This window comes from Benincasa hispida, chromosome 8, assembly GCF_009727055.1.
Source record: "Benincasa hispida cultivar B227 chromosome 8, ASM972705v1, whole genome shotgun sequence".
Taxonomy (NCBI): Eukaryota; Viridiplantae; Streptophyta; class Magnoliopsida; order Cucurbitales; family Cucurbitaceae; genus Benincasa; species Benincasa hispida.
This window is the reverse complement of record NC_052356.1, coordinates 27,344,576-27,367,790: the sequence shown is the minus strand read 5'-3', so window position 1 is coordinate 27,367,790 and position 23,215 is coordinate 27,344,576. Positions and strand designations below refer to the sequence as shown.

Sequence of the window (23,215 nt, the reverse complement as noted above, 5' to 3'; positions counted from 1 at the left end):
AAAATGATTAGATGTAGCTTAATCCCAATACATCCCTTTTTATGCAAAGAAGAAAAAAAATAAAAATAATCGATTAAAAAAATCTAGAGCTATTTTTAAATATAAAAAAAATGAATCAAAATATTTACAAAATATAAAAAAAGTTTATAACTATCAATAATAGATACTAATATCAGTGACATTGATAGACACTGAGACTTCAGTGATAGATGCTAATATCAGTGACATTGATAGATACTGGTAGAAGTCTCAGTGTCTATTAATGTCTATGTAAATATTTTCAATAGTTTTATCATTTGAAATAATTTCTAAAAAATCTACCACAAATTTTTTTTAGATGCAAATTGACTGCAGATAGATTGGATATAGTCTAAACTACACACGTCTTTTTTTTTTCATTCAAATATCTACCTTTGTATTCATCTTGTAATATTTTTACTTATTAAAAAATACAACTAAACTTTAATGAAACGGGAGGTGTGCCAAGTCTTCAATAATAATAATAATAATAATAATCTATACTAAAATAGGAGTTGAGGCCTTAAATTTTTCTATTTTGCTTGCCCTGAATCACACCCCTTGTCTTCTTGTAGGTACCTTTTATGCTTTTTTTTTTAAAAAAATTAATTTTACATCAAATATAAATCCTTTTACATAATAACTACATCTCTGACTATATTTCTTTTTTAAAAATTTCTTACAACCTTTCACATTTTCTTTCTCCAAAAATGTGCTTAATATCTTATTTCATTTTACTCAACAACATTGAAAATTATAAATAAAAACAACTTACTTCATTTTATCTTTCTTATTTCTTTTATTACCTTTAAAACTTTATGTTTAATATTTACCATTTAAAATTATATTCATTCAACCATTTATATTTTAACCTAATTAAGAACAAAGATTTTGAATTGCATCCAACACATTTCAAATTCATTATAAAATGATCAAATAAAATGTACATAATCTTATTCACTGCTTTTTATTTACTTTTTAATTTCAGGTTAGATATTTACTATTAAAGTATATTCACTTAAAATTTATGTTCTTAAAAATCTTAACCAGTACTCAAAAGTAGTAATAATAAATGTTTATTTTAGTATGAAAAAATAAATGCCCATCATTTGGGCTACTTTCATACGTAGACTTAGAATTGACCACTTTCAGCGACCTCTAAAATTTCTGCTTCCACTTTGTGTCCCCAAATCACATTAAAAGATCCAAAGGCAGAAACAGAATAGAGAGTTTACCAAAATGATGCGACAAGACTTAGCCTGAATTGTTATGGAGAAACTCCCTGAGCCCCTACTACTACTACTCTACTACTACTACATGCACACACACACACACATATATGTAACTTCAGTCACAAAACAAAAAGTTTTACACAGCAAAGTCCAAGCTATGTTATATACCACCTACATAAATAACAACTGAACTCTCCATATATCTGCCATGGTTGAATCCAACAAAGAATTTCACCTGCCGTGGTTATCTTTTCCGTCGCTTTGACTCGAGCTGCAACCAATAATGAACTTTATGTTAGTCGAACTCATTAAAGAAACAGAATTCAAAGCAACTGATCATGAGATTGTTATCTTCCTCAAACAGGCAGGACGGGACTCGTAGTTTTGTCGATGACAGCAGTTGATTTCTTCTATCTTTTGTTGATTCTTATCTGCCTGAAACATCTACTGTCCTGGAGATTACTAATATACTTGTAGTTTGACAAGGTTCAGAGACAAAATGGCGAAATGGATGTGTATTGGAGGTGGGGATTTTCAATGATAATGAGAATTCCTAAGTAAGTTGGTCTTGAAATGGACAAACTTAATTGACCATGAAACTATAACAAATAATGTATCAAAAAGGAATCAAATGCACAACTGCAATATTATTAAGTAATCTGCATTTGTTATAGTTTGTGTCTAATAGGTCTCTACACTTTAAAAATTATTTAATAGATTCCTAATCAGTTTTGTATCAAATAAGTATTTGTCAAGTTCGACATTTTTAAACATTTCTGAACTTATCATTAAACAAAAAATTGAAAAGTTATTGTGGCATAAGAATTTTGTTTCTAATAGATTTAAAAAGTTGAAACAAAGAAAAAAAAAAAGAAAGAAAAGAAAGTTAAAAATATGAATCATAGCCAAACTAAGTGTAGCTCAATTGGCATACAGACATGTTAATAATCACGAGATCTATGGTTCAAATCCCCTTAATCCCAATTGTACTTAAAAACAAATGAATCTTACCTATCAAGCACAAAGATAGGCAAAAAGTTGATTATTTAAAGATAAACATTTTTAAACGTCAAGATTTAAACAGAATTGAATTAAAAAACCTACATACTTTTTAGAGTTAAGCCATATCATACACAACCTTTAAAGAAATAAAATTGAAATTTAATCTAAAATTTTGAAGCAACATAAATATGTCTTACTGTTGATGATAGATGACTTTTCAAATAAAAAAGACATCTTTTTCAGACCATACTCCATAGAAAGAAAATTACATTTCTCACCACATCAATAACAGTGTTCCCATGCACCCACATGCCTGAGAATAAAAAAACCTAAAAGGAGGATTGATTTTTTTTTTTTTTCAAATAAACTAACTCCTTGAACTTAAAAGGAACTGTAAAGTTATTGGAAAAGCTTGCTTACGCAATACAGCTCAAATCTGAAATGGAAAGCATGATAAAGGGTGTCATGATAATAATGTACTTGCATTGACAGATAAGAAAGCATGATTTGTCCAGAGGGGGTGAGGGTCAGGAGAGATTCCAGACTTTTAATATTTTGAGGATTGATTTTTGGGAAACCACCTCCCAACGAACAATGTCCTCCTGGATCATAGTGTCTTTTGCAACAACAGGGCTAGAAAGTTTAAAAAATTATATAGAAACAACTAAACAATTGACCAATATGACAATGGGCAAGCCTAAAAGAGAGAATATTTGAAAATAAGGAACTGAAATTTTCATAATTATTATGAAAAAAGAATTTGTTCATCGATGTATCAAACTGACAAAAAAGACTCCCAACTCTTTATAACATAAACGCAGACATGTTTTAGGTAGCTGTCAGAATTTTCTTGAGTTAATAGGAATATTTGGCATATGCAGAAAACAAAACCATATATTCTGGTATATAATCATTTCCAATGAATGCATTCTAATTTAAACAAACCTATGGTAAAAGTAAAAGTAAAAGTAAAAATAAAAGTTATTGGAAGACATTTGACGAACCATTTAGGATAACCTCACCAAGCACATAACAATAGCACCTGATTATTCATTTGACGTGTGAAAGTAGACAATAATCTCAAATTGATTTTCTGCAAAAAGGAAGCCCAATGACCGGCATTTATGAAACATAAGACTGGCTTTTGGAAAACAAATAGCACGTGAATCAAAAGAAAACCCTTCAAAGTTAATTAACTAAAACATGACTGAAGTGATTGGAACGGGACCAAACTGAAGATCTGGACGTTTAGCATGAACCAATGCCAAATATTGCGTGTATTTCATTTGTCTTATTGTCTGTACTTGAGCTACTGAGTTCATCTTTAAATACATCAGAAAAGAAAAAGAGACATCTGACAACTAACGTGAACAGAAAAGGGATAATAAGCTGGCAAAGATGATTGATATTCAACTACCATTCTAAGTAGGAAGCATCAGATAACAGTTACTAACCTTGCCATAAGCTACCGGTGACGCTGAAAATGTATTCTCATTTTTCTTGATGTCGGCATCAGATGCACATTCAGAACACACAAAATGATCCAATTTTTTTGCTTCCTCAATAGTCATGCTTACACAAGCAGGATGATACCTAAAGATCAAAGGCGACATAAGAGCTTTGTGCTTTCAGAAAACAATAAATTGTTGAGACTGGCAGGACTCTTGAGTTTGACACACTCTAAATAGTTCCAGTATCAAACAAAATGGTATAACATAGCCACTTCAATCAGAACTAAGTTATGAAGTTCTAATATAATAGAATAGAGTTTACGTGAATATTCCATTTCTAGCAACATTATACAATTTACAATCCGTAAAAGACAGTACATCACACTGAACTTTAAGCTTTAACGGCTAGCTTCTCCACCTATGGATAGAACAATGGCCAATTAACCGATTAAGGTCATCTTTGTACAGACTAATATAATGTCTATGGTGCATCTATCGATGCCAAAAGCCATTTACATGCATCTAGATAACTTTATCTTTGATTAAACAATCTTCAATTGTTAATTCATACAGACTTAAGGTGAGTTTCAGAAAGCTGACATTTAACTAATTGAAAGTACTTTTCAAAATTTTCATATATTTGGTCACATGACAAAAGGTGATTCTGAAATCTCCAAAACACTAATAAAGAAAATTTTAAAAAATAATAATAAAAATAAAAGTGAAAAGCACTTATATTAGTGATTCTTTCAAAAAGTTCTAAAAAAAGTGTGCCACTTTAAATCACTACCCTAAAACTTATCCGAAATTCACTCTCAATTCATTATGTCTGCATACTCTCTTTACAAACAAATTCGACCCTTCAATTGCTTATGTAAACACTTTACTCTGGAAAGTGCAAAAACACCAGAGAATTCAGGGATTCAGTACACAAAAGTAAACATTAGTTGGTTCCCCGAATTAACAAGAAGATTTACCAGTCCTTACAGCCCTCACACTGCACCATGAGGTCGTCTGGGTTGTAAGGCATCTCACATTTGCAATAGCTGCAAGGAAATGGGAAATAAATAAATAAATAAATAAACAAATAAACCCATTCAAGCAATTTGCACCAGAATCACAAATTAGATAAGACAACAAGAAAGTGAAAAACTCACACAGCAACTCGGTCAGGCGTGAAAGCTCCAGTAGCAGCCTTATACTCAAATCTACAATAATAATCCTCAGCACCAACATTATCAAGCTTAGTATAGTTCTTAAAGGAATGAACAATGCACTTCCCTTCAATGGTGTGAGCACTCTGGACATCGTAGTGGTCAGACAAGAAGAGCTCCTTAGCTCCATGAAACTGCCTCCGGCCCCCAATCGACTCCTCTGGCCGATAATACCACCTGACTCGAACTTTAATGTTGTTCCGGTTATCAGCTTCGATCTTCTCAACGCGCGCTACATAGGGAAGCTTACTCGTTTCCGATGGGCGCATCAGAACACAATCTCCAACTGAAAAATAAGTCAAATCAGGACTAGTAAAGCAGCATTGGAGGATATTCTACAGACCCAGAGACAGAAAGCATTTGGAAGTAAAATGAAAAACAAGTCATTGACGGAGTTTACCTCTAACGACCTTGTTGGTGCCTCTGATGGTATAAGAATCCAAGTCTTTCTTGGGAGGTTTGGTTTTGGCCATGAGTGAGGATTGGAAGCAATGGGAGAAACGAAATGAGAGGAGAAGTGAAGAAAGAATGAACCCTAGAAATTGGGGGAAGAACAGAAACCCTAGCTGGAGCTCGTCATCATTAATCTCATCATCGTTGAAGATGAACAATATCCAGACTGACGCCTTCTTTGGAGCGCAATCGCTACCTTTTTACATTCACACGTACGTTGGAAGTTTGTATGTTTTCTTTTTCTTTTTCTGTTATTATTCTTTTTTTTTTTTTTTCCCCTTCACAAGGAAGGCCTAAAGGAGCGTTCATCATCTTCTCTTAACTTTTTGTTCATTTTTGTAGACTTAAACATAACCCATCTTTAAAATGTCTCTCGAAAATATCATCTTAATTTTACGAAAATATCCATAAAATAGAATTTGCAGATCTATTATTTATATTATATTTACTTTAGTGATATTTTATTACTTAATTACTATATTTTTTGTTTTTTCTATTGAAAATATCGATTTATCTCTCATATTGATATTGAACATATGGAAACGTGAAATATCGATGGAAATTTTGACATGTTAACGAAAATTTAGAGTTTAACCTAACTTGAATGAATGATTAAGACATAATGTCTTCCATCAAGAGACTAGAAGTTCCAATCCTTACATATATACTTGTTGAATTAAAAAAAAAATGTTAAAATGTCATTTTAATCCATCTATTTTGGAGGTTGTTTAATTTCAATCTTTATACTTTCAAATGGCTAATTTTAGTCTATATTTTTCATAAATCTTAAATTTAGTTCCTATTAAAATCTTAGGATCATGTTATTAAATTTTCATTGACATATTGACATTTCAATCAATATTTCTGTATTGTCATGAACTCGGTATCAACATAAGAGATAAACCGAAGTTTTCATTGTATCGTAAAAATAAACATTCATCAAACATTTAAAAAAGTACCAAAATATCTATAAAGTAAATATAACATAAAGAATAAACATATTAACTTATTTAAAAAGTGTTAAATGTATATCCATTATTATGTTTTTGGATTTTTTATTTTATAATTTTTAAAAAAAATATTCATCAGACATTTTATCTATACTTCTAACATATCTTTTATAAATAATATTTTGGTTTTTTTTGTTTTTTTTGACATCTACATTTTAAATCTTAGATAGTTTTAGAAATTTTAAACTGAGAGGTAGAATATGATTGGTGGTGGGTGGATTGTGGTTATGAAATTCATATACATTAAATTATACATAACAAAATCCTTTTGATGCAAAGTCATGAAAAATATTTTAAAATTTTTATTGAACGTAGTGTTTTTTTGTTGAAATTGTGATATAAATTAACCAAAAAGTGAATAGAAATACAAAAATTAACAAAAGACGAAGGTACGCTGACCCGTACACGTCTTCAAGCTAATAATTGAAATGGACAAAAGAAACTACAAATCGAAAATAAGACTTAAATTTTATTTTATTTGCAAATAAAAAAAATTAATTTTATTTTAGTATGCAATTTATGTTGGTCTTTCGTTATCAAGACTTAAAAGTTGAATATTATATTATTACTTTTCATTTCATTTTAATATCTTTATTACTTTTAAATATCTAGATATACTGTTAATTTATTTTTTATTTTGTCATGGTTAAATAATATTAATAACTTTCATGCACAAAAAGATACCCTGTGAATATAATTTTTAAAACCTACATTAAGAAATGCTAAAAGAATTAAAAGCACAACAATTAAAAGTAGATATTTGAAGATTTAAAGAAAATGAAAATATCATTTTAGTTCCTATGTTTTGGTTTTATTCTATTTTAATTCATGTAATTTCAATTGTCCAAATTTAGTCATTGCATCTTTAATAAATTTCAAATATAGTTCTTTAATACTTTCCATTAATTTTAAATTCAGTTCTTTTAACATTTTCAATTAGTTTTAAATTTATTAGTTAAAGGGTCTTTATTTCCTTCTAGGAATAATTAGTTAAATAATAATAATAATTTTCGTGAAAAAAATACTATGTAAAATATTTTTTTTAATTTATTAAGAAACTGTGTTAATACATGTTTTTAAGAAAAAAAATAACAACATAAAATAGAGATTAAAATTGAGATTTATTGAAAATTCTATTACTAAATTTGAACAATTTAGAGTGTGTTTCGTTTAACTTTTCAAGTACTTAATTTTAAAAATAAGTCATTTTAGAAAAAAAAAAATTGAAGTATTTGACAACTATTTAAAATAACTTTTGAAACACATTTAAAGTGTATTCTAAACATTTTTTTATTGAAAAGAGTTTAAAAAAAAAAGACTTTGTTGAAAAGTATCTTTTTCTCTAGTCAATTCAAATAAACTCTAAATGTATCTAGACTAAAATGAAATGTAACTCAAAATACACTATCAAAATGATATTTTAATATAATTTAACCCTACTTATTTTAACTCTACGTATAATATAATTGCCAAAAAAAAAAAAAAACTCAACTAACACTAATATATACTAAGAATCAAAAGGTTCGTGGTTCAAATCTCTCACCCTTATTTGTATTAAAAAAATAAATAATATAACCATTTAAATTAAGATGCTACCTTTTAACCCTATGTATCTTTTTGTATTTAATATAATTTTATTTAGTCCTTACTTTTCAGAAGTACATTTTGTCTTTTTGAGGATATTGCACCGTTTTTTCCCTTTTGAAATAAAGGATATTGTACCGTTGGCGATAAACAAAAAAATAAAGAAAGAAAGAAAGTTGACTAGACAAGTTAAAGATTATGGAATATTTATACCCTCACTTTCAAATGATATTGATAAATTCTAGGTTAAAAATAGGTCCTTAGAGATTTAAGTGAAATAACCATTTAATTTCTACATTTCAACTTGGGAAGATTTAATCTATAAACATTCAAAATTGTAACTATTTCGATCTTGTTTGGTAACTATTTTTTTTTTTTTTTTCGATTTTCAGTTTTTTGAAAAATGGGTATGTTTGGTATCAAATTGAATTTTTTGTTTTTTCAATTTAAACAATACTTTTGAAATTAGGAAGTAATTTTTCGACAACGTCTAAAGAATTGCCTCCAAGATACTACTATCGTTGTAGTTTGACATGGAGTCAAAGATATATATCGTGCATTTGAAGAAATCAATGGATGCCCTGAGCCAATATTGTTTAATGTTGATTGGCCCAAAAACAAAATCTACCTTTGTGCACACAGATTTGTACTCTATGTTCGCCAAGCTCGTAGTTGAGAAAATACTGATTGTTTGCTCATAACAACGCACGTGCTCCGTCGCTTGTTCACAATGACACATTTGCTTCGTCGATGGCTCACCATCAATCAGAAACTTTGATGAGTGGCCTTCTGTGTTAAAGATGGCATCCTGTACAAAAGTATAAATAGTGTTATAGGTTGCATTGTACACATCTTACCATGAAGCTCGAATCCACTACCATAACACAGATACTTACACGTATCACGTCTCGAATGGAGTTTATGATGCAGGTGCAAAAGTAGAAGGTTCATAGTCTACAACAAATAATTAGATTTGTTAAATATATAGTATAATTCAAATGTCAGATGTGATACGCGATCACCTTGTATATGATACGTGATTGCCCAAGATATAATACGCGATCACCTAAGATATGTTGATCACCCAATATTGGTATGTAATGTTTATTAGTCACTTACAAATCACATATGAGCGATCGCGTATCAATATTCAGCGATCGTGTATCACATCTTGAGTAATCGCATAACGTCTCTTGAGTAATCCGATATTAAAACAAAAATGAATAAAACATAGAATGACTCGCATCACCAATGACCCATATGTTCTTCTATAGTATTTTGAAGAACTCCTTCTTCCAAAATGTGTACACCACTGTTCGCTCTTCGTTGTTCATCTTCGAAGATCGTTTCCATTTTCACCTTCCATAGAGTCTCGTCCACTAGGAACAATGGGTCATAAGATCGAACCATCCTTATGGGAACTTCTAAAATGGGGAATAATGGATTCGAGTTTACAACCCTGTTCCTGATTTCAATTCCCTTTCAATTGGATCAAGTCCTCCATGTTGGTTCAGGCTTTCAACAAATGGTTGAGCTTCCTTATGTTGACTTTGAGTCATGGGCTCCCCCTCCCCATTTGTTGCTTCTTTGATAACTGAAGAGATTTTTGTCCTTTTCACCTCTTCAGATGAGAACTTAATTGGCTTTATCTTCTTAGACGCTTAGGGCATTCAATTTTATTCTGTATTTAAAGTCTGAATCCGTGACTATAAAAACATGAGAATGTTAATAGTATTGATACAATGATTATGTGCATATGATTAATTGTACCTGGTGTTCAATATCATCCTCAACTATAGCGCTCGACTCAACCTCAACTATAGTGTTCGCTTTAATCTCAACTTGTATTTCAACTAGAGCCTTGAGGTCAAAGTGGGTCCTCAAACTAAATGGTAGTTTAGTTGGTTGGTCTTCAATAATGATAGGATGTGCCTCCGCTGTTGGGTCCAATTATGGTTGTTCATCAACTGGAGGGCAAACGTGTTCTTGTTCTTTGACGATTAGGTTAATTGAAAGGTCCAATTATGATTATTCCTTAATGACCATATTGAGATACTCGGTGATTGCCATAAGAACCTTAATTAATCCACCTTCATTGACCTTCATTAATAACATCATCATCGTGCATCAACCCCTCTTGAGCTTTAGATTGGTGAGTATCATTATCATCATCCCCTTCATCTCGAGGGAGGCTCCATTATCATCCCTTCCATCATGAAGGGTCACTCCATGATTAGCCATACCCTATAATGCAATTGAAGCAACAAATGTTAAATACAAGTTAAAGGGAGTCGAAATGGTATACAATCATCTATAATTATCTATACGATCGTTTAGGATAATCCTAATCGACCGTGTAGATGAACGATCATGTAGGATCATCCTAAACGATCGTTTAGGATAATCGTAAGTGAACGTTCATGATTATCCTAAGCGCTACTTAGGATAATCATAAATGATCGCTCAATAAACCCAACAAAATAACAGATATAACATACATGATCACGTAGTTGAGGACAAATTACATAGCTCACTTAGACGTTGGACACATATCTTTATTTCATTAAGATGTTGATTAAAGTGTTCATACTGCTAATTGAACTGGTCATACATCTGGTGAACCATGCCCGTTAAGTTTGGCAAATTCTTGTGAATTTCTATCAATTTCTCTCTGATGAGTTTGTAGGGCTTGGTCCTTTTATGTCTTCTAAGGATTTGGTAAGATCCTCTGCAGATTTGAGTTGCCTCTTCTTCATACCCTTATGTCATTTAGTCCGTTCCATACTACATGGATTGGGTTGTATCATAGGCTTTTTGGATGCTCTAATTGGGGAGGTTTATGCTCGTGAGTATATTACTCAGGGAGCTCACCATGCCCCCATCGAAAACATCATCAATTCTTCTTCCTTTATTAACCACTTACATTAGATTAATCTCTCTTAGTCGATCCTTCTTGTACCTCATCTCCTCTACTGTCAGTAGTACAAGTCTTAACATAACAATAGTCTGTATATAAATAACAACAATAAGTCAAATATAGATGATCTGTGCAATCGAGCACTTATGATAAATCACACGATCGCTTACCATATCTACACAATCACTTTTGACAAGACATACGATCGGTTACCATTGAATGAACTCTTATATAAAGAACCTATGAGCGGAAGAAGATCTTTCCAATTCATTGTGACAGAATTTCCACATATACATTCAAACATACAGATATGCATTGATAACGCTAAATTACTGGCATGCTTAAAGAATAAAAACAAGAGACCGAGAGAACATACCAGTTGAAGACTTTTCTTCACTTGAAATCTTACTCTCTCCGTGAACGAAGTACTCTCTCTCTCACTCGTCCAGCAAGTAATCGTCCAGCAACACCTCGGTCGTTTACACGAATAGTTTCACTCGAACAACAAGAAAACGGGAACGAAACCACCATTCGGAGCCCTCAGTATTCTCGGAGTGAGAATCTAAAGGGTGGGCTTTGATGGAATTGGTAGAGGTGAGGAGGAAAACAATCGTGTACAAAAGATCAAGTAAGTGGGAGAATAGAAAGACTATCGTATAGTCGGGTGCTTGATCGTTTAGGTGAGGTACACGATCGTGTAGTAAAAGCTATGTGATCGTCTATACGATCGTTTAGTTTAGTTCAAGCGCTAAGTGATCATTTAGGAAAGCACGGGCGCAGGTGTGCGATCGTTTAGTGAACGGTAGGCTATCGTATAGGCTCTCAAACACTATGCGATCAAATGTTTATCACACCGCGAGCAATTATGCATTTCTTATGCAAAAATGAAAATAATTTTCATTTCATTCTTCAGTTACTAGAACTGAATTGAACTTCCCACTAACGCACGAATTCGGAGAAAACGGTGGGCAATTATCTCATAACCGTCCAATTAATAAATTAATAAATATAATCTTATTATATTCATAATCTATAGTTTGATATCATATATCAACCATAACATTTTCTCCTCTACTTGATATAAATCATATTTATATCTAATTTCCTCCAAATTAATGTATTTCATACATTTAGTCAATCATATCATATATAATTAACCAGTTCAATTATATCATATATAATCGAACTCCCTCTTGTCAATTTGAACATTTCAAATTGACCTAAAAACTGATTCTCAACTTGTATCCAAGCTACCAAGGGGACCTTATGGATCTATGGCTCAAAGCTCCAACGGTACGTGAATAGCTAACTAAACTCTTTAGCCACGAGATCCATAATCCGTTGACTGCCAGACATTCCACTAAAAATTGGCAGTTGAACTCTTCTTACCACAGATATATTTCTATGTCTATCGGATATAACCAATCATGAGTACGATAACCCTTCATAGATGCTCGTAAGTACAGCTGGGCCAATTTACCGTTTTGCCCCTGTAATTACATCTCACTCCTTTAGTATCATTGATCCCTCTAATGAACAATACAACATAGTCCAACTATGTATGAACACCTCTCGGGGCATGAGAAGGTGTGTGGCGCCACATTGTTCAAGCCTTGGAATCAGCTCTTAAGGGAGCTATATATCTACTTACCCTTACTTAGGGGAAGGGAGTGAATTCTAATCTTGTGTAGTTGAGTTCCCAGCTTCCAAATCAGACGAATCCCCAAAGTGGTAGGTTTGAGTCGGCGGCCTGGCCACTCGCACCCATGCAAATCAAAGGACCACCCTCAATAGCAGAAGTTCCAAATTACTCAGGATTGAGGTCATGTACCTATGGTCATCCAGTGAATGAAGTCTCTGTCATGAATAGTGTTATATAACAAGACGTTAACACTTTGTGGTCAGGTCTTATACAAACTCTTTGTATAGAGTGCCCCCGCTCACATGTCCCCTACACGAATGATCAGGATCAGACCATCTGTGACAAGTCACAATACTTGTAACTATTTCACAAAGTGGACCGCATTCGTAGCGTTACCAAGATAAGGTTTTCCTCCTATATCCATTACTACAGACCATTTTGGTTATCACTTAAAACATGATTCACTTGTATGTCACCACATACATATTTAAGTTACATAAAGACAGCCATGGATTTTAGTTTATTGGTTTGTGATAAAGCAAATAAAACATCCAAATGAGTAAAATCAAGAAATGAAGTATATATCATATATTATACATCACAAGCATTCGTACAAACTGTTTACAAACTACAAGACACGAGACTTTAGGGCATCAACCCCAACAATCTCCCACTTGTCCTAAAGCGAAGTGGGGTATACAAAAACAAGTACAAAATAATAAACTATGGCACTAAGGCCCAATACAATAAAATCTCCCACTTCTCTAGTCCAGCCGCGGGCGATCCGTAGACCATGCTCTGAAGGTGTCCCTCAAATACTATAAGCCGTGAGAGCCTTCGTAAACGGGCCAGCAACATTGTGCTCTGAAGAGATCTTTGTGACAATCACGTCCCCTCGATGCATTATCTCGTGGATCAGGTGATACTTCCACTCTTTGTGTTTGTCACGCCTGTGACTCCTATGCTCTTTGGAGTTCACCATAGCACCACTATTACCACAATAGAGGGAGATTGGCCTAGACATATCTGAAACAACTTCTAGTTCTGTCAAGAACTTCCTGAGCCAGACGACCTCTTTAGTAGCTTCACAAGCCGCTACGTACTCCGCCTCCATAGTGGAGTCGACAACGCACCTCTGCTTAGTGCTTCGTCATACTACAGCTCCTCCATTAAGAGTACAGACTTACCTTGAGGTGGACTTACAAGAGTCCTTATTAGTCTAAAAGTCAGAATCTGTATATCTATTAAGGATCAAATTCCTAGATCCATACACAAACATGTAGTCCCTCGTTCTTCGAAGATACTTGAGGATATTCTTCACTACGGTCCAGTGACCTTGGCCTGGGTTAGACTAATATCTACTGACTATTTCCACAGTGTAGCAAATGTCTGGCTTAGTACAGAGCATCGCATACATCAGACTAACAACGACAGACGCATATGGGACCCGTCTCATTTCCTCAATCTTTTGAGGCGTCATATGACACATGTCTTTAGACAAAGTGACTCCTTGCTTGAACGGCAGTAGGCCCCTTTTTGGAGTCCTCATTTCCTCAACCTCTGTATGTTCATATGCTCTTTAAAATGAAAATTAGGATATCAATCCTTTCTGTTATGAGTATCTTCTACTCTTTTCAATTGGTATCAGAGCGTCAGTTGAGTCCCAATTTTTTTCTTGAACTTTGATACAGAGTAATGGTGGGTTTTTTTATTCTGCATTGATGAACATTTAATGGGTTTTGCATATTTAGATGTTTTCAGGATTGGCCTTGTAGATTACTACTGCATTTTTATAATTTGGTATGTAAAAGGTCCATTGTTTGGGGCATAATTTATTGCTATGGAGTCTGTATTTAATGTTCGTGTCGATTGGATAGAGTTTTCGACTTGAACTTGGTGCAATTTGAAGTAAAGAGGGAGGTTTTTGGCTGAACAGGTGGAGATCTGCAAGCATTCTACTTTACAGCATAAGGCTTAAATGTTGCAACATTTGCGCAAAGTGTTGTGACGCTGCGAGCAGCATAGCACTGCACTACGAACTGAAGGATGCCAATGTCGCAACACTGACAAAAAGTATTACAACGCTCCGGATGAGAGGCATGCGAGTAAGAGGCCGGTCCTGACCGACGATTCGAGGCTTCCAGGCAGTTTAGCAGCAGTTTTCTTCAATTCTTTTTAATTATTATTTGTAATAATTAAGTATTTTTGTTGTTTTGCCATTAATTGAATTAATATAAACTGTTCTATTAATTTAATTGATGTTTTAGAAAGTCAATCTCGGCACAATTGTTGCTTTTAATTATGCATTTGATGTATGGTTTTTATTATTATTATATATTTTGTTGTTTTGCCATTAATTGAATTAATATAAACTGTTCTATTAATTTAATTGATGTTTTAGGAAGTCAATCTCGGCACAATTGTTGCTTTTAATTATGCATTTGATGTATGGTTTTTATTATTATTATATATGTCATAATGTATGTCATATAGAAAAATCCCACCATGGAATATACATTTGTTCATGCATCATTTTAATATAAATATTATATTATGAGGTTGCATGATTTATTAAGCATGTTCATGCATCATATTGTATAAATGTTATAAAGTATGAATGCATGCATAAATAACATTTTCATGCATCATTTATATTATAATTATTATAATATATAGTTTAGATGTATGGATGTATGTTGTTTATTTCTTCATTACCTTAGTATATAATTGTTATGTATGTAACATAATGAAAAAGGGATTGCATGACACATGACATCACTTTAGTAAATTATAATTATTATAATTGTTATATATATAAATCTTTTTTTAACAGGACTAATAATGAAAATATACGGGCTGAGGAATAGGGATGGGGAAAGTAGTCCCCATTTAACTCTCGAAAAATTTTCTTTCTCCATTCCTCTCCCATTCCCAACATCGCGGTGTAAATGAACATCTCTAGTTTCGATATGTAGTTTCGTTTTAGATATATATTTTGCATTTCTGATTTTTTTATTGATCTCAATTAGTTCATTAATTTATGAGAATAATGTTGCATGAAATCAAAAGGTTATTGTATTTGATTATTCATAGAACGCTATTAGGTTTGTGAGTGGTAAAGGGATCAAATGGTATATTTTTGGTAGATTGGAAAATTAGAAACATGACTATATTTTTCAATGGGCTATTTTTGCATTAATTGTTACTTCATCAACCTTACTGATTAGTGTGCCCGTTGTATTTGTTTCTCCTAATGGTTGGCCGGATAACAAAAATGTTGTATTTTTCGGTACATCATTATAGATTGCATTAGTCTTCTGGTGGTATCCTTAATTCTCTTATCTCTTGAACCTCTTCGTTCTCGATACAAAAATAAAACGACCCTCCCTTAATTCTTTTGAATCATGAGACACATTAAAATGCAATATAAGTCCTAAAAATCAGAGGAGGGGTCTCTTACTTGTATTGTCAAAATTTAATAAATCTCACATAATTCACATACAAATAATATATTTTAAAGTATATAATAATACTTAGGTATTGATAATAGGGAAATTATATATTGTATATGATTATATAGAAAAAAATAATTATCTTACTTTAGTTATAATGATTAATTCCAAATATTAGAAAAAGAAATAATATAGTATAAAATATCCTCTCTATATATATGATATAGTTGAATGGTAAAATTTCTCCTTGCCAAGGAGAAGATGCAGGTTTGATTCCTGCTATTCGCCAAGGATGAGGATAATGGGTTAACGTTTTTCATTTAATAGGATAAATTATTAAGTATTAACCATAATAGTATAGTGTAACCATCCTCCCCCTTCTTTTCCTCTCATCTAGAAAAAAATAAAGCTAATATTAATAGTAATTAATTAATTAATTAATAGTTACCAAGATCAAACCTCAATTGTTTAGACACAAAAAATTTGTAGAGGCAGGATTCAAACTCATGACTTCAAAGTTATGAGCTTTGCAAGCTACCAAGCTGCTCTACCTTGCAATAAAGAGAAGAATTGTGAACTAATAAACAAACAAAAATTGAATGCACCCTATACCATATCCGTACAAATAGAATAGTCCATTTATACATAATGGTAAAGAGGTTCTATAATCATAGAAATTAATAGAAAAGGATATTCGAACCTTTACCAACTTGATCTTGTTGCCATGCACGAACAATTTCACGCCGACGACTAGGGTCAAATGGTTTACAATAATGCTAAGAAAGAAGAAGATCGAGACCATTCTTTTTGAGACAAAGGGCTTGACTTCTATCAGTTCCGTGTCGAGGAAGAGTACATCAACTATTGACTCTCTAAAAAGAGTGGGCTCAATAAGTCAAAAGTAACATTTGTATTAAAAGAAATTTAGATTCAAATTTCTCAACGTAACGTCTAACAAATCTCTAAACTTTATAAAGAGTGTCTAATAAATCTTTTAACTTCTAATTTTATGTCCCGTCCCTAAAATTTAAAAGCATTAATAAGTTCTTAAAACTTCATTTTTTTTTTAAAAGGTATCGAATATGGCTAGAATTTATATGACATAAAAATCTATTGGACTCTTTTAAAATTAATAAAAACTATTAAATATTATAAATATTTAAATTAGATATAGATGTCCATAGATTGGATATCCCTAAATATTTATTCCATATTTATCTTCTCAATATATTAAATAGAAGGGACATTTGAGAAATACAATTAATTGAGAACACATTCACTCTCTATTTTCCCTTCTCCTTACTTTGTTATTATTCTCTTGTAAAACAATATTAAACACTGATTAAACCAAAAAAAATTATTAGCTAACCATGCTTAACTACTCTAGTTGCCTTTTTTTTCGCCCATCGGTCTAAAGACTCCGTTCGGAATATGACGGGGAGACAAGGCCAACCGACTTAATTATGAGATAACTGAACTGTTAACTCAAAATTGAGGCCAAAAATAAAATTTATCCCACCTTTTAAAATGTAAGCTTAAGGAGATTAATAAAAATTAATTTTTGCTTGCATCATCGTCGACAAAAATTACAGAAACGACCAAATTGCACATGCGTGCTGGATCTCAAACCCATCAACTAATCAAAATATATAAAAGACCAGTTTTGAGGAACAACAATATAAATGCCAGCTGAAAATATATAGTTGTAAAAAGAGATATTTTGCAGTAACTTACAGAAGCAAATGTCTTTTGACACAACATAAACAAAATAGACACCCCACCATCCTCTCTCTAAGGACTGAAAGATTGATGATATTCAAAAGACCTGGACTACTTCGAATATGCATCACAAATTTTTCCCAATCTGAGAAACCATTTCAATGAACAGAAAACCTCTTTTTCCCCTTTAGTAATGGTGTTAAAGAAAACTTATCTAAGTTTCTAAAACTTCTGGATGACGACAGAATTGGCAAGACCAGCCTGCTCGATTGTCTGAGCCACGTCGCTAAGAAGCTTGGGAGGGAAACCCATCAACTGCAACTGATAGTTCCTGGCACCCCCTGGCCTAGATGCGTCGATGAAAGCACGAACATCGTTGATCGTGTGATGGTAATTGAAATGAGCTACCATGCGTGTTCCATCTGCCAACCTAAGCTGAATCGAGGTTGATGGCAATGATTCATCCACAACGAGGCCTGCAGAAGGGCTTGGACTGCTATTGACATTGGGAGGAGTAGCAGTCTCGTTTGCTGCTTGAGTTGGGGCACTACCACCAAGAGTTCTTCCTACACCTTGAAATGGAAGACGTGGTTTCTCTGGCTCCTGCAAGATGCAAAATACAAAGTGTAATATTTAGACGCTTCAGACTACAAACTCTAAAGATGCTTAGCATACTTAAAAGGTTAACTATTGACTGGAAAGCCTCCAAAAACAGGAGTAGTTTTCAAACAGTTCTTAATCCGAATAAGTCCTATCATCTATGCCAGTGCATATACGTTGGAAATGGAATTGAAGGACCAACAAGTGAAATCTAGTAAGGCTACTTACACGATACTCCTCCATCCTCCTGATTAAATTCACATGAACGGAGGACCTCCTGTCTGCAGGTTCAAGCTCTCTGGGGCACTCGGACTTTCTGATGCTCTGGAGTGAAATAATACAAATATGTAAAAATCATAAACTAAGTCAATCAGTAATCAGAAGAAATGTATCTAATGGAGTAAAAGTAACAAGAAGTGAACACATTCAGAAACGTTTCTTCAAGATATCAAAGAAAAGCTTACAAACACTTATAAAGGATCAAGTATTGCCATAAAATGTATTCCAAGTTGTTTCCACTCTTATAATCCATGGATGCATGGGTGCGTGCAAACAAACACACAGATGTTTAATTAGACCATTATTGGTATCATATTCCACTTACCTCTAAAAAAGATGCATTTTCAGGATCATCCAACCTCCTCAAAGGGCCATCGTTTACAGTAAAGCCATTGCTCCAGAATACAATATTGTGAACAATGCTCTCAGGCTGACTGGGTGCAGAACGTAGAGTTTCTCCACTGAGTAACCTACCAGTTCCGGTAAAGCTGCTGGAGTTTGATGAACGGGCATGATCAATAGGGCCTTCCACAGCTCCCATTTGCCTCGCTTGATTGAAAAGTGAATCCACATCATTACCCTTTGTAGGATCTTGGACAAGCATCCCACTGAAAATTGGAAACAGCATTAGCACCCACTAAGCATCTACCAATATTGTCAACTTCAGAGTTAGTTATATGAAAATTGGACAGCTTTTTTTTCCCTTTTTCCTTCTCTTCCATTTAATGGAGGGGAGGGGAGGGAGACAAGAAAAACAAACTATTACAGTGGATCCAACCTTACATTCTTGCTTAGATCAGCAAATATGAATAAATTAAAACAAAAACCATGTAAAGGAGGTGGTAAATCATAAATGAAAACAAACATCCCCCACTAAATATCAATTTTAATTAAAAAAAATGAAATCTAATTCTCGATAATAAAAGGAGAAGAATTCTGTATAGAGGACACAATATCAAATTCACACTCTGCCTTAGCCTTCACTCCAAAATTATTCAAGAGCCACCAGCAAAATCTTTATCCTCGCCCCTGAGCCCATGATCCACAGTAACTAAATCATAAAACCATAAATGTTGAGTAATTCATCACGTTATACTGTGGAAGAATGTTTCTTTATCAAAAGGATAAACACTGACTCTTTCTTAAAGGGCTATCTTTATCTAGTGTCTGCTAATCGTTTCTTCAATCTTCAAAATCACAAGAAAAGTTGCATTAGTGTTAGAGAAAAGTTTAGAAAATAAATTTGAGAATCACATTCTCAAAGAGAAAGGACACATCTCTTGCATTGGAGTTTCGCAACTGGTGACTCAATTTATTTTTGACAGGAAATGAATGGCTGTATTATAGACAGAAGAGAAAGGGAAAACAACCTAAGGATGAGGGTTCAGGAGACACCAGGCAAAAAACCTAAACCATCAAGGCCTTCCCATTATTAATAATCATGAGGGGGGTAAAATAAGAAAAGAATTTTAGTCCAGTGAAATACATGTTTCTTAGTCCCTTGGATCATTTCCCGTAATTCTTATAAAAAACAAAAGATGCATGTTTCTTGGTCAAATGAGAATGCAATCAGAAGGTGCTGGCTAATTAATATGGTGTTGAGCAGTTCAGGTGGAGCAACGTTGATAAAATTAATTTGAGTGATCCTCTTCCTAAGCTGAAAACAATGTGCCAGTTTCGAGGTCTTCTGTCAAATTCTTGATTGAGGCCAGGGGAAGGGCCCCTCGGTAACAAATGTCTGAGGCTCTATCTTTTGGCTAGTTTCAAGTGGTATGATATCAAATGGTGCAGAAATGAGGTAGACTTACGAGGAAGCAATTTCCTGATTCAAGGGAACTTGATAATGAAGACGGGCGGTTTGCTCTCTCAGCGAAACTTGGTAGTGTGACGTTCAATTGATCTCAAGGCAGCAAAACTGGAATCCTACTACCTCAGGTCTGTTCTCCCATGTAAATATTTCGTTAGCTAACATTAAGATAGAGCTGTTGCTACCAGTTATCACTAGCACCAAGTTACAGAACAGCGACCCAGATGGAAATTATCCTCCTTTACTCACCTGATGTACAGGACTATCCCTCAGCTGTTATACAATATATTCATCCACGGCAATGGCTAAAAAAATCCAAACAAAGAGTTTTACGATTTCTACCAAGATAGAACTTCCAACCCGCTATCCTCCTCTCTACATAAGAAATTCCGCAACTTAACATTGAATACAATATCCCCTCAATATTGCAAAAAACTTATCCAAAATAATATATGAAAAATTACTGAATTTCTTCTCAACCATTTCATCTTTAACCCATCAAAAACTTCCAGGACCCCAACTACACGCCACACTATTTCTTCGATTTCAAAATTTCTCACCAACGTCCACCAATGACCAAAGTCCAATTGTCCCTAAAAAAGTCCAAACATGATAAAAACTATCGAATTGAGTGATGGGAAATACCCCTTCCCCTAGAAAAATCATATGCACAACACTCCAGGCTTCTAAGCCATTAATTTTCAATTAATTTTAAAAAGTAAAAAGAAAGGATAAATCCACAATCATCTAACAAACATTCTCCTAATGGAATGGAATATAAATTCATGTAAACAAAAGCAAGAACGAAAGGAAGTAAAGAAATTAGGGCTAAAAAGTGACCTCTTCTCACCACCCGTGTAATACTCTTGAGGACCATCGGGGTCGCCGACAGAATCAGGTGAACGTCGGTTGAGATCGGAAAGGGTTCGAATACCGCCGGTCCGACTGCTGGAGGGCTTCGAGGGCTTCGAGGGCTTATCGTCTCGTGACGCCATTGAAGATGCTGATCGAAGTCAGGTGAAGGGAAGAGGAAAGAATCTTGAGGAAGGTCGCGTAGTTTGGCGGATTGTTTTGAAGTAATCTCATAAACTGCTGATTGTACACAAACGACTCTGATACAAAGTTTTTGCCTTTTATTTTGCCAAAACTAGAGAGAAAAAAAGGTCGATGTATCATGTTAGGGCTTATTATGTATATTATATTTACAATATTCACATTTTCATCTTAATTTTTTATATTTCATTAATATTTTAATAAAAATATCAGCCATTTGGTTGAAGGTCATATAAATACTTAAAAGTACGTGAGAATATAATAGGACTAAAAATAAAAATGATCCTCTTTGTCTTCATCGAAAATGCTATTAGAATTTTATAAAAGTATTTAAACATGATAATCTTAAATAAATTTAGTAGATTAATTAATTAAACAATAAATATCATTTAATATATCCATAAAAGATAAACAATTAACAATCAATAATAGTTTTAATTATAAATATTTAAAAATGGAGTAATTTATAATTAAAATTAACTAAATAATATATTTAATGAATGTCAAATTAATTATAATCTAATACTTAATTATTTTAATAATTAATTAAGTCCAACGTCATTAATTTCAATTTTAATTAAATAATATAAGAAAATATATTTTATGAACAATATGGTATATAAAAAATGATTTTTTTTTTTTTATAAAAGTAGATATGATATGTTAATAAAGAATACTTAAAAAGAAAATTTTATATATATGACATGTTGATAATGAATATAATAATAAAAATTAATCATAATAAATAATTAACTTATTATAAATAATCAATAATGATTATATGTTTATAATGAAGGTTCAAATTAGAATTAATCTCAATAAATAATCGTTTGATTATAAAAAAAAATAAGAAATCAATTATTACTAATAAAAAATGAATTTTTGTACTAATTAAATTTAACTAATCCTAATTTACTAATTTAAGTATATTTAAGATATTGTTGGTTAATTAATTAATAATTTATGTAAATAAGTAATTTCATTCATTTAATAAATTTTTGTTGTAAAAATAAGTTAAGTAAATATTTTAATAGAATATTACTGATTTATTAAACAAATATTTATATTAATTAATTAACTAATTAACTACATTCAAAACAAAATTATATATAAAATGAAAAACAGAAGAGAAAACTCATAGTTTTGGAAAGAAAAAGAAAACCATTATTTGTGGGGAAAGAGAATGCATGAAAATAGCTTATTTCCAGGCAAAATGATGAAAACTGTAAAACAAATATGTGTTTTGCATGCCTGTGTCAATTTTGATCTAGAAAACCTCCAATCAAACGACTTCTTATGTTTTTTTTTTTAGTATAATAGGGTGTGGGAGATTCAAACAACAGACCTCTTGATCGCTAACATAATTTACATGTTAGTTTAGCTTTAATGGCTAGCACCTCATTTCAAAAATACTCATTAACCATCAAAATTTGTATTAGTATTATTAATTTTTCAAAAAATAAAAAATAAAAAATAATGCTCTAACCATTAATATACAGGCAGAAATCATTAATCTTAGAGACGTCCACGGGATGGGGCGGGACTCGGGATGGCTTCCTTCGTCTTTGTCCTGCTCCTCATTTCATTCCCCATCCTCGAGAAATGTTTCACGAGGATCGTAGTGCAATGTCTGTCAAGACCTTAGTCTATTTAAAATTTATACTGAAACTAAGGATAAGAATATTTTGTTGGGGGATCACCACTCCACGAAAGTGCTAGAACCGGCGAGGTGGAACTGAAATTTACCTTTGGGAAGACCCTCACGTTGAAGGATGTTCTGCA

The 23,215-nt window shown here is 32.7% G+C and overlaps 2 protein-coding genes across 3 annotated transcripts; both read right to left on the bottom strand.

Annotated features, from left to right (window-relative positions):
* Positions 1 to 1,156: 1,156 nt before the first annotated feature.
* Positions 1,157 to 5,642, bottom strand: LOC120083653 (chromatin remodeling protein EBS-like). 2 transcript variants are annotated; one of them, XM_039039488.1, is made up of 6 exons: positions 5,318 to 5,642; positions 4,861 to 5,203; positions 4,681 to 4,749; positions 3,707 to 3,845; positions 3,257 to 3,345; positions 1,157 to 1,521 (listed from the first exon to the last, which is right to left on the bottom strand). In XM_039039488.1, the coding sequence occupies exons 1-5, from the start codon at positions 5,388 to 5,390 to the stop codon at positions 3,271 to 3,273; spliced, it is 699 nt and encodes a 232-aa protein (XP_038895416.1). In that variant the 5' UTR covers positions 5,391 to 5,642; the 3' UTR covers positions 1,157 to 1,521; positions 3,257 to 3,270. The 2 variants fall into 2 exon arrangements, with proteins under 2 accessions (XP_038895416.1, XP_038895417.1); XM_039039489.1 differs by lacking the exon at positions 3,257 to 3,345 and having other exon boundaries at positions 5,318 to 5,634.
* Positions 5,643 to 17,592: 11,950 nt separating this feature from the next.
* Positions 17,593 to 21,529, bottom strand: LOC120083796 (plant UBX domain-containing protein 4). The gene is made up of 4 exons (XM_039039673.1): positions 21,221 to 21,529; positions 18,899 to 19,181; positions 18,523 to 18,618; positions 17,593 to 18,297 (listed from the first exon to the last, which is right to left on the bottom strand). The coding sequence occupies exons 1-4, from the start codon at positions 21,373 to 21,375 to the stop codon at positions 17,917 to 17,919; spliced, it is 915 nt and encodes a 304-aa protein (XP_038895601.1). The 5' UTR covers positions 21,376 to 21,529; the 3' UTR covers positions 17,593 to 17,916.
* Between the last annotated feature and the right edge of the window lie 1,686 nt (positions 21,530 to 23,215).

Bases quoted from the DNA above. Each gene is read 5' to 3' on its own strand.
- LOC120083653 (XM_039039488.1), bottom strand. From the start codon at position 5,390: ATGGCCAAAACCAAACCTCCCAAGAAAGACTTGGATTCTTATACCATC. The intron at 5,204-5,317 runs GTAAACTCCGTC...CTTATTTTTCAG, and splicing joins CACCAACAAGGTCGTTAGAG to TTGGAGATTGTGTTCTGATG. The intron at 3,846-4,680 runs GTAAATCTTCTT...TTTGATCTTTAG, and splicing joins TGTGAGGGCTGTAAGGACTG to GTATCATCCTGCTTGTGTAA.
- LOC120083796 (XM_039039673.1), bottom strand. From the start codon at position 21,375: ATGGCGTCACGAGACGATAAGCCCTCGAAGCCCTCGAAGCCCTCCAGC. The intron at 19,182-21,220 runs GTCACTTTTTAG...TCCAATTTTCAG, and splicing joins TACACGGGTGGTGAGAAGAG to TGGGATGCTTGTCCAAGATC. The intron at 18,619-18,898 runs GTAAGTGGAATA...ATTTCACTCCAG, and splicing joins AAAATGCATCTTTTTTAGAG to AGCATCAGAAAGTCCGAGTG.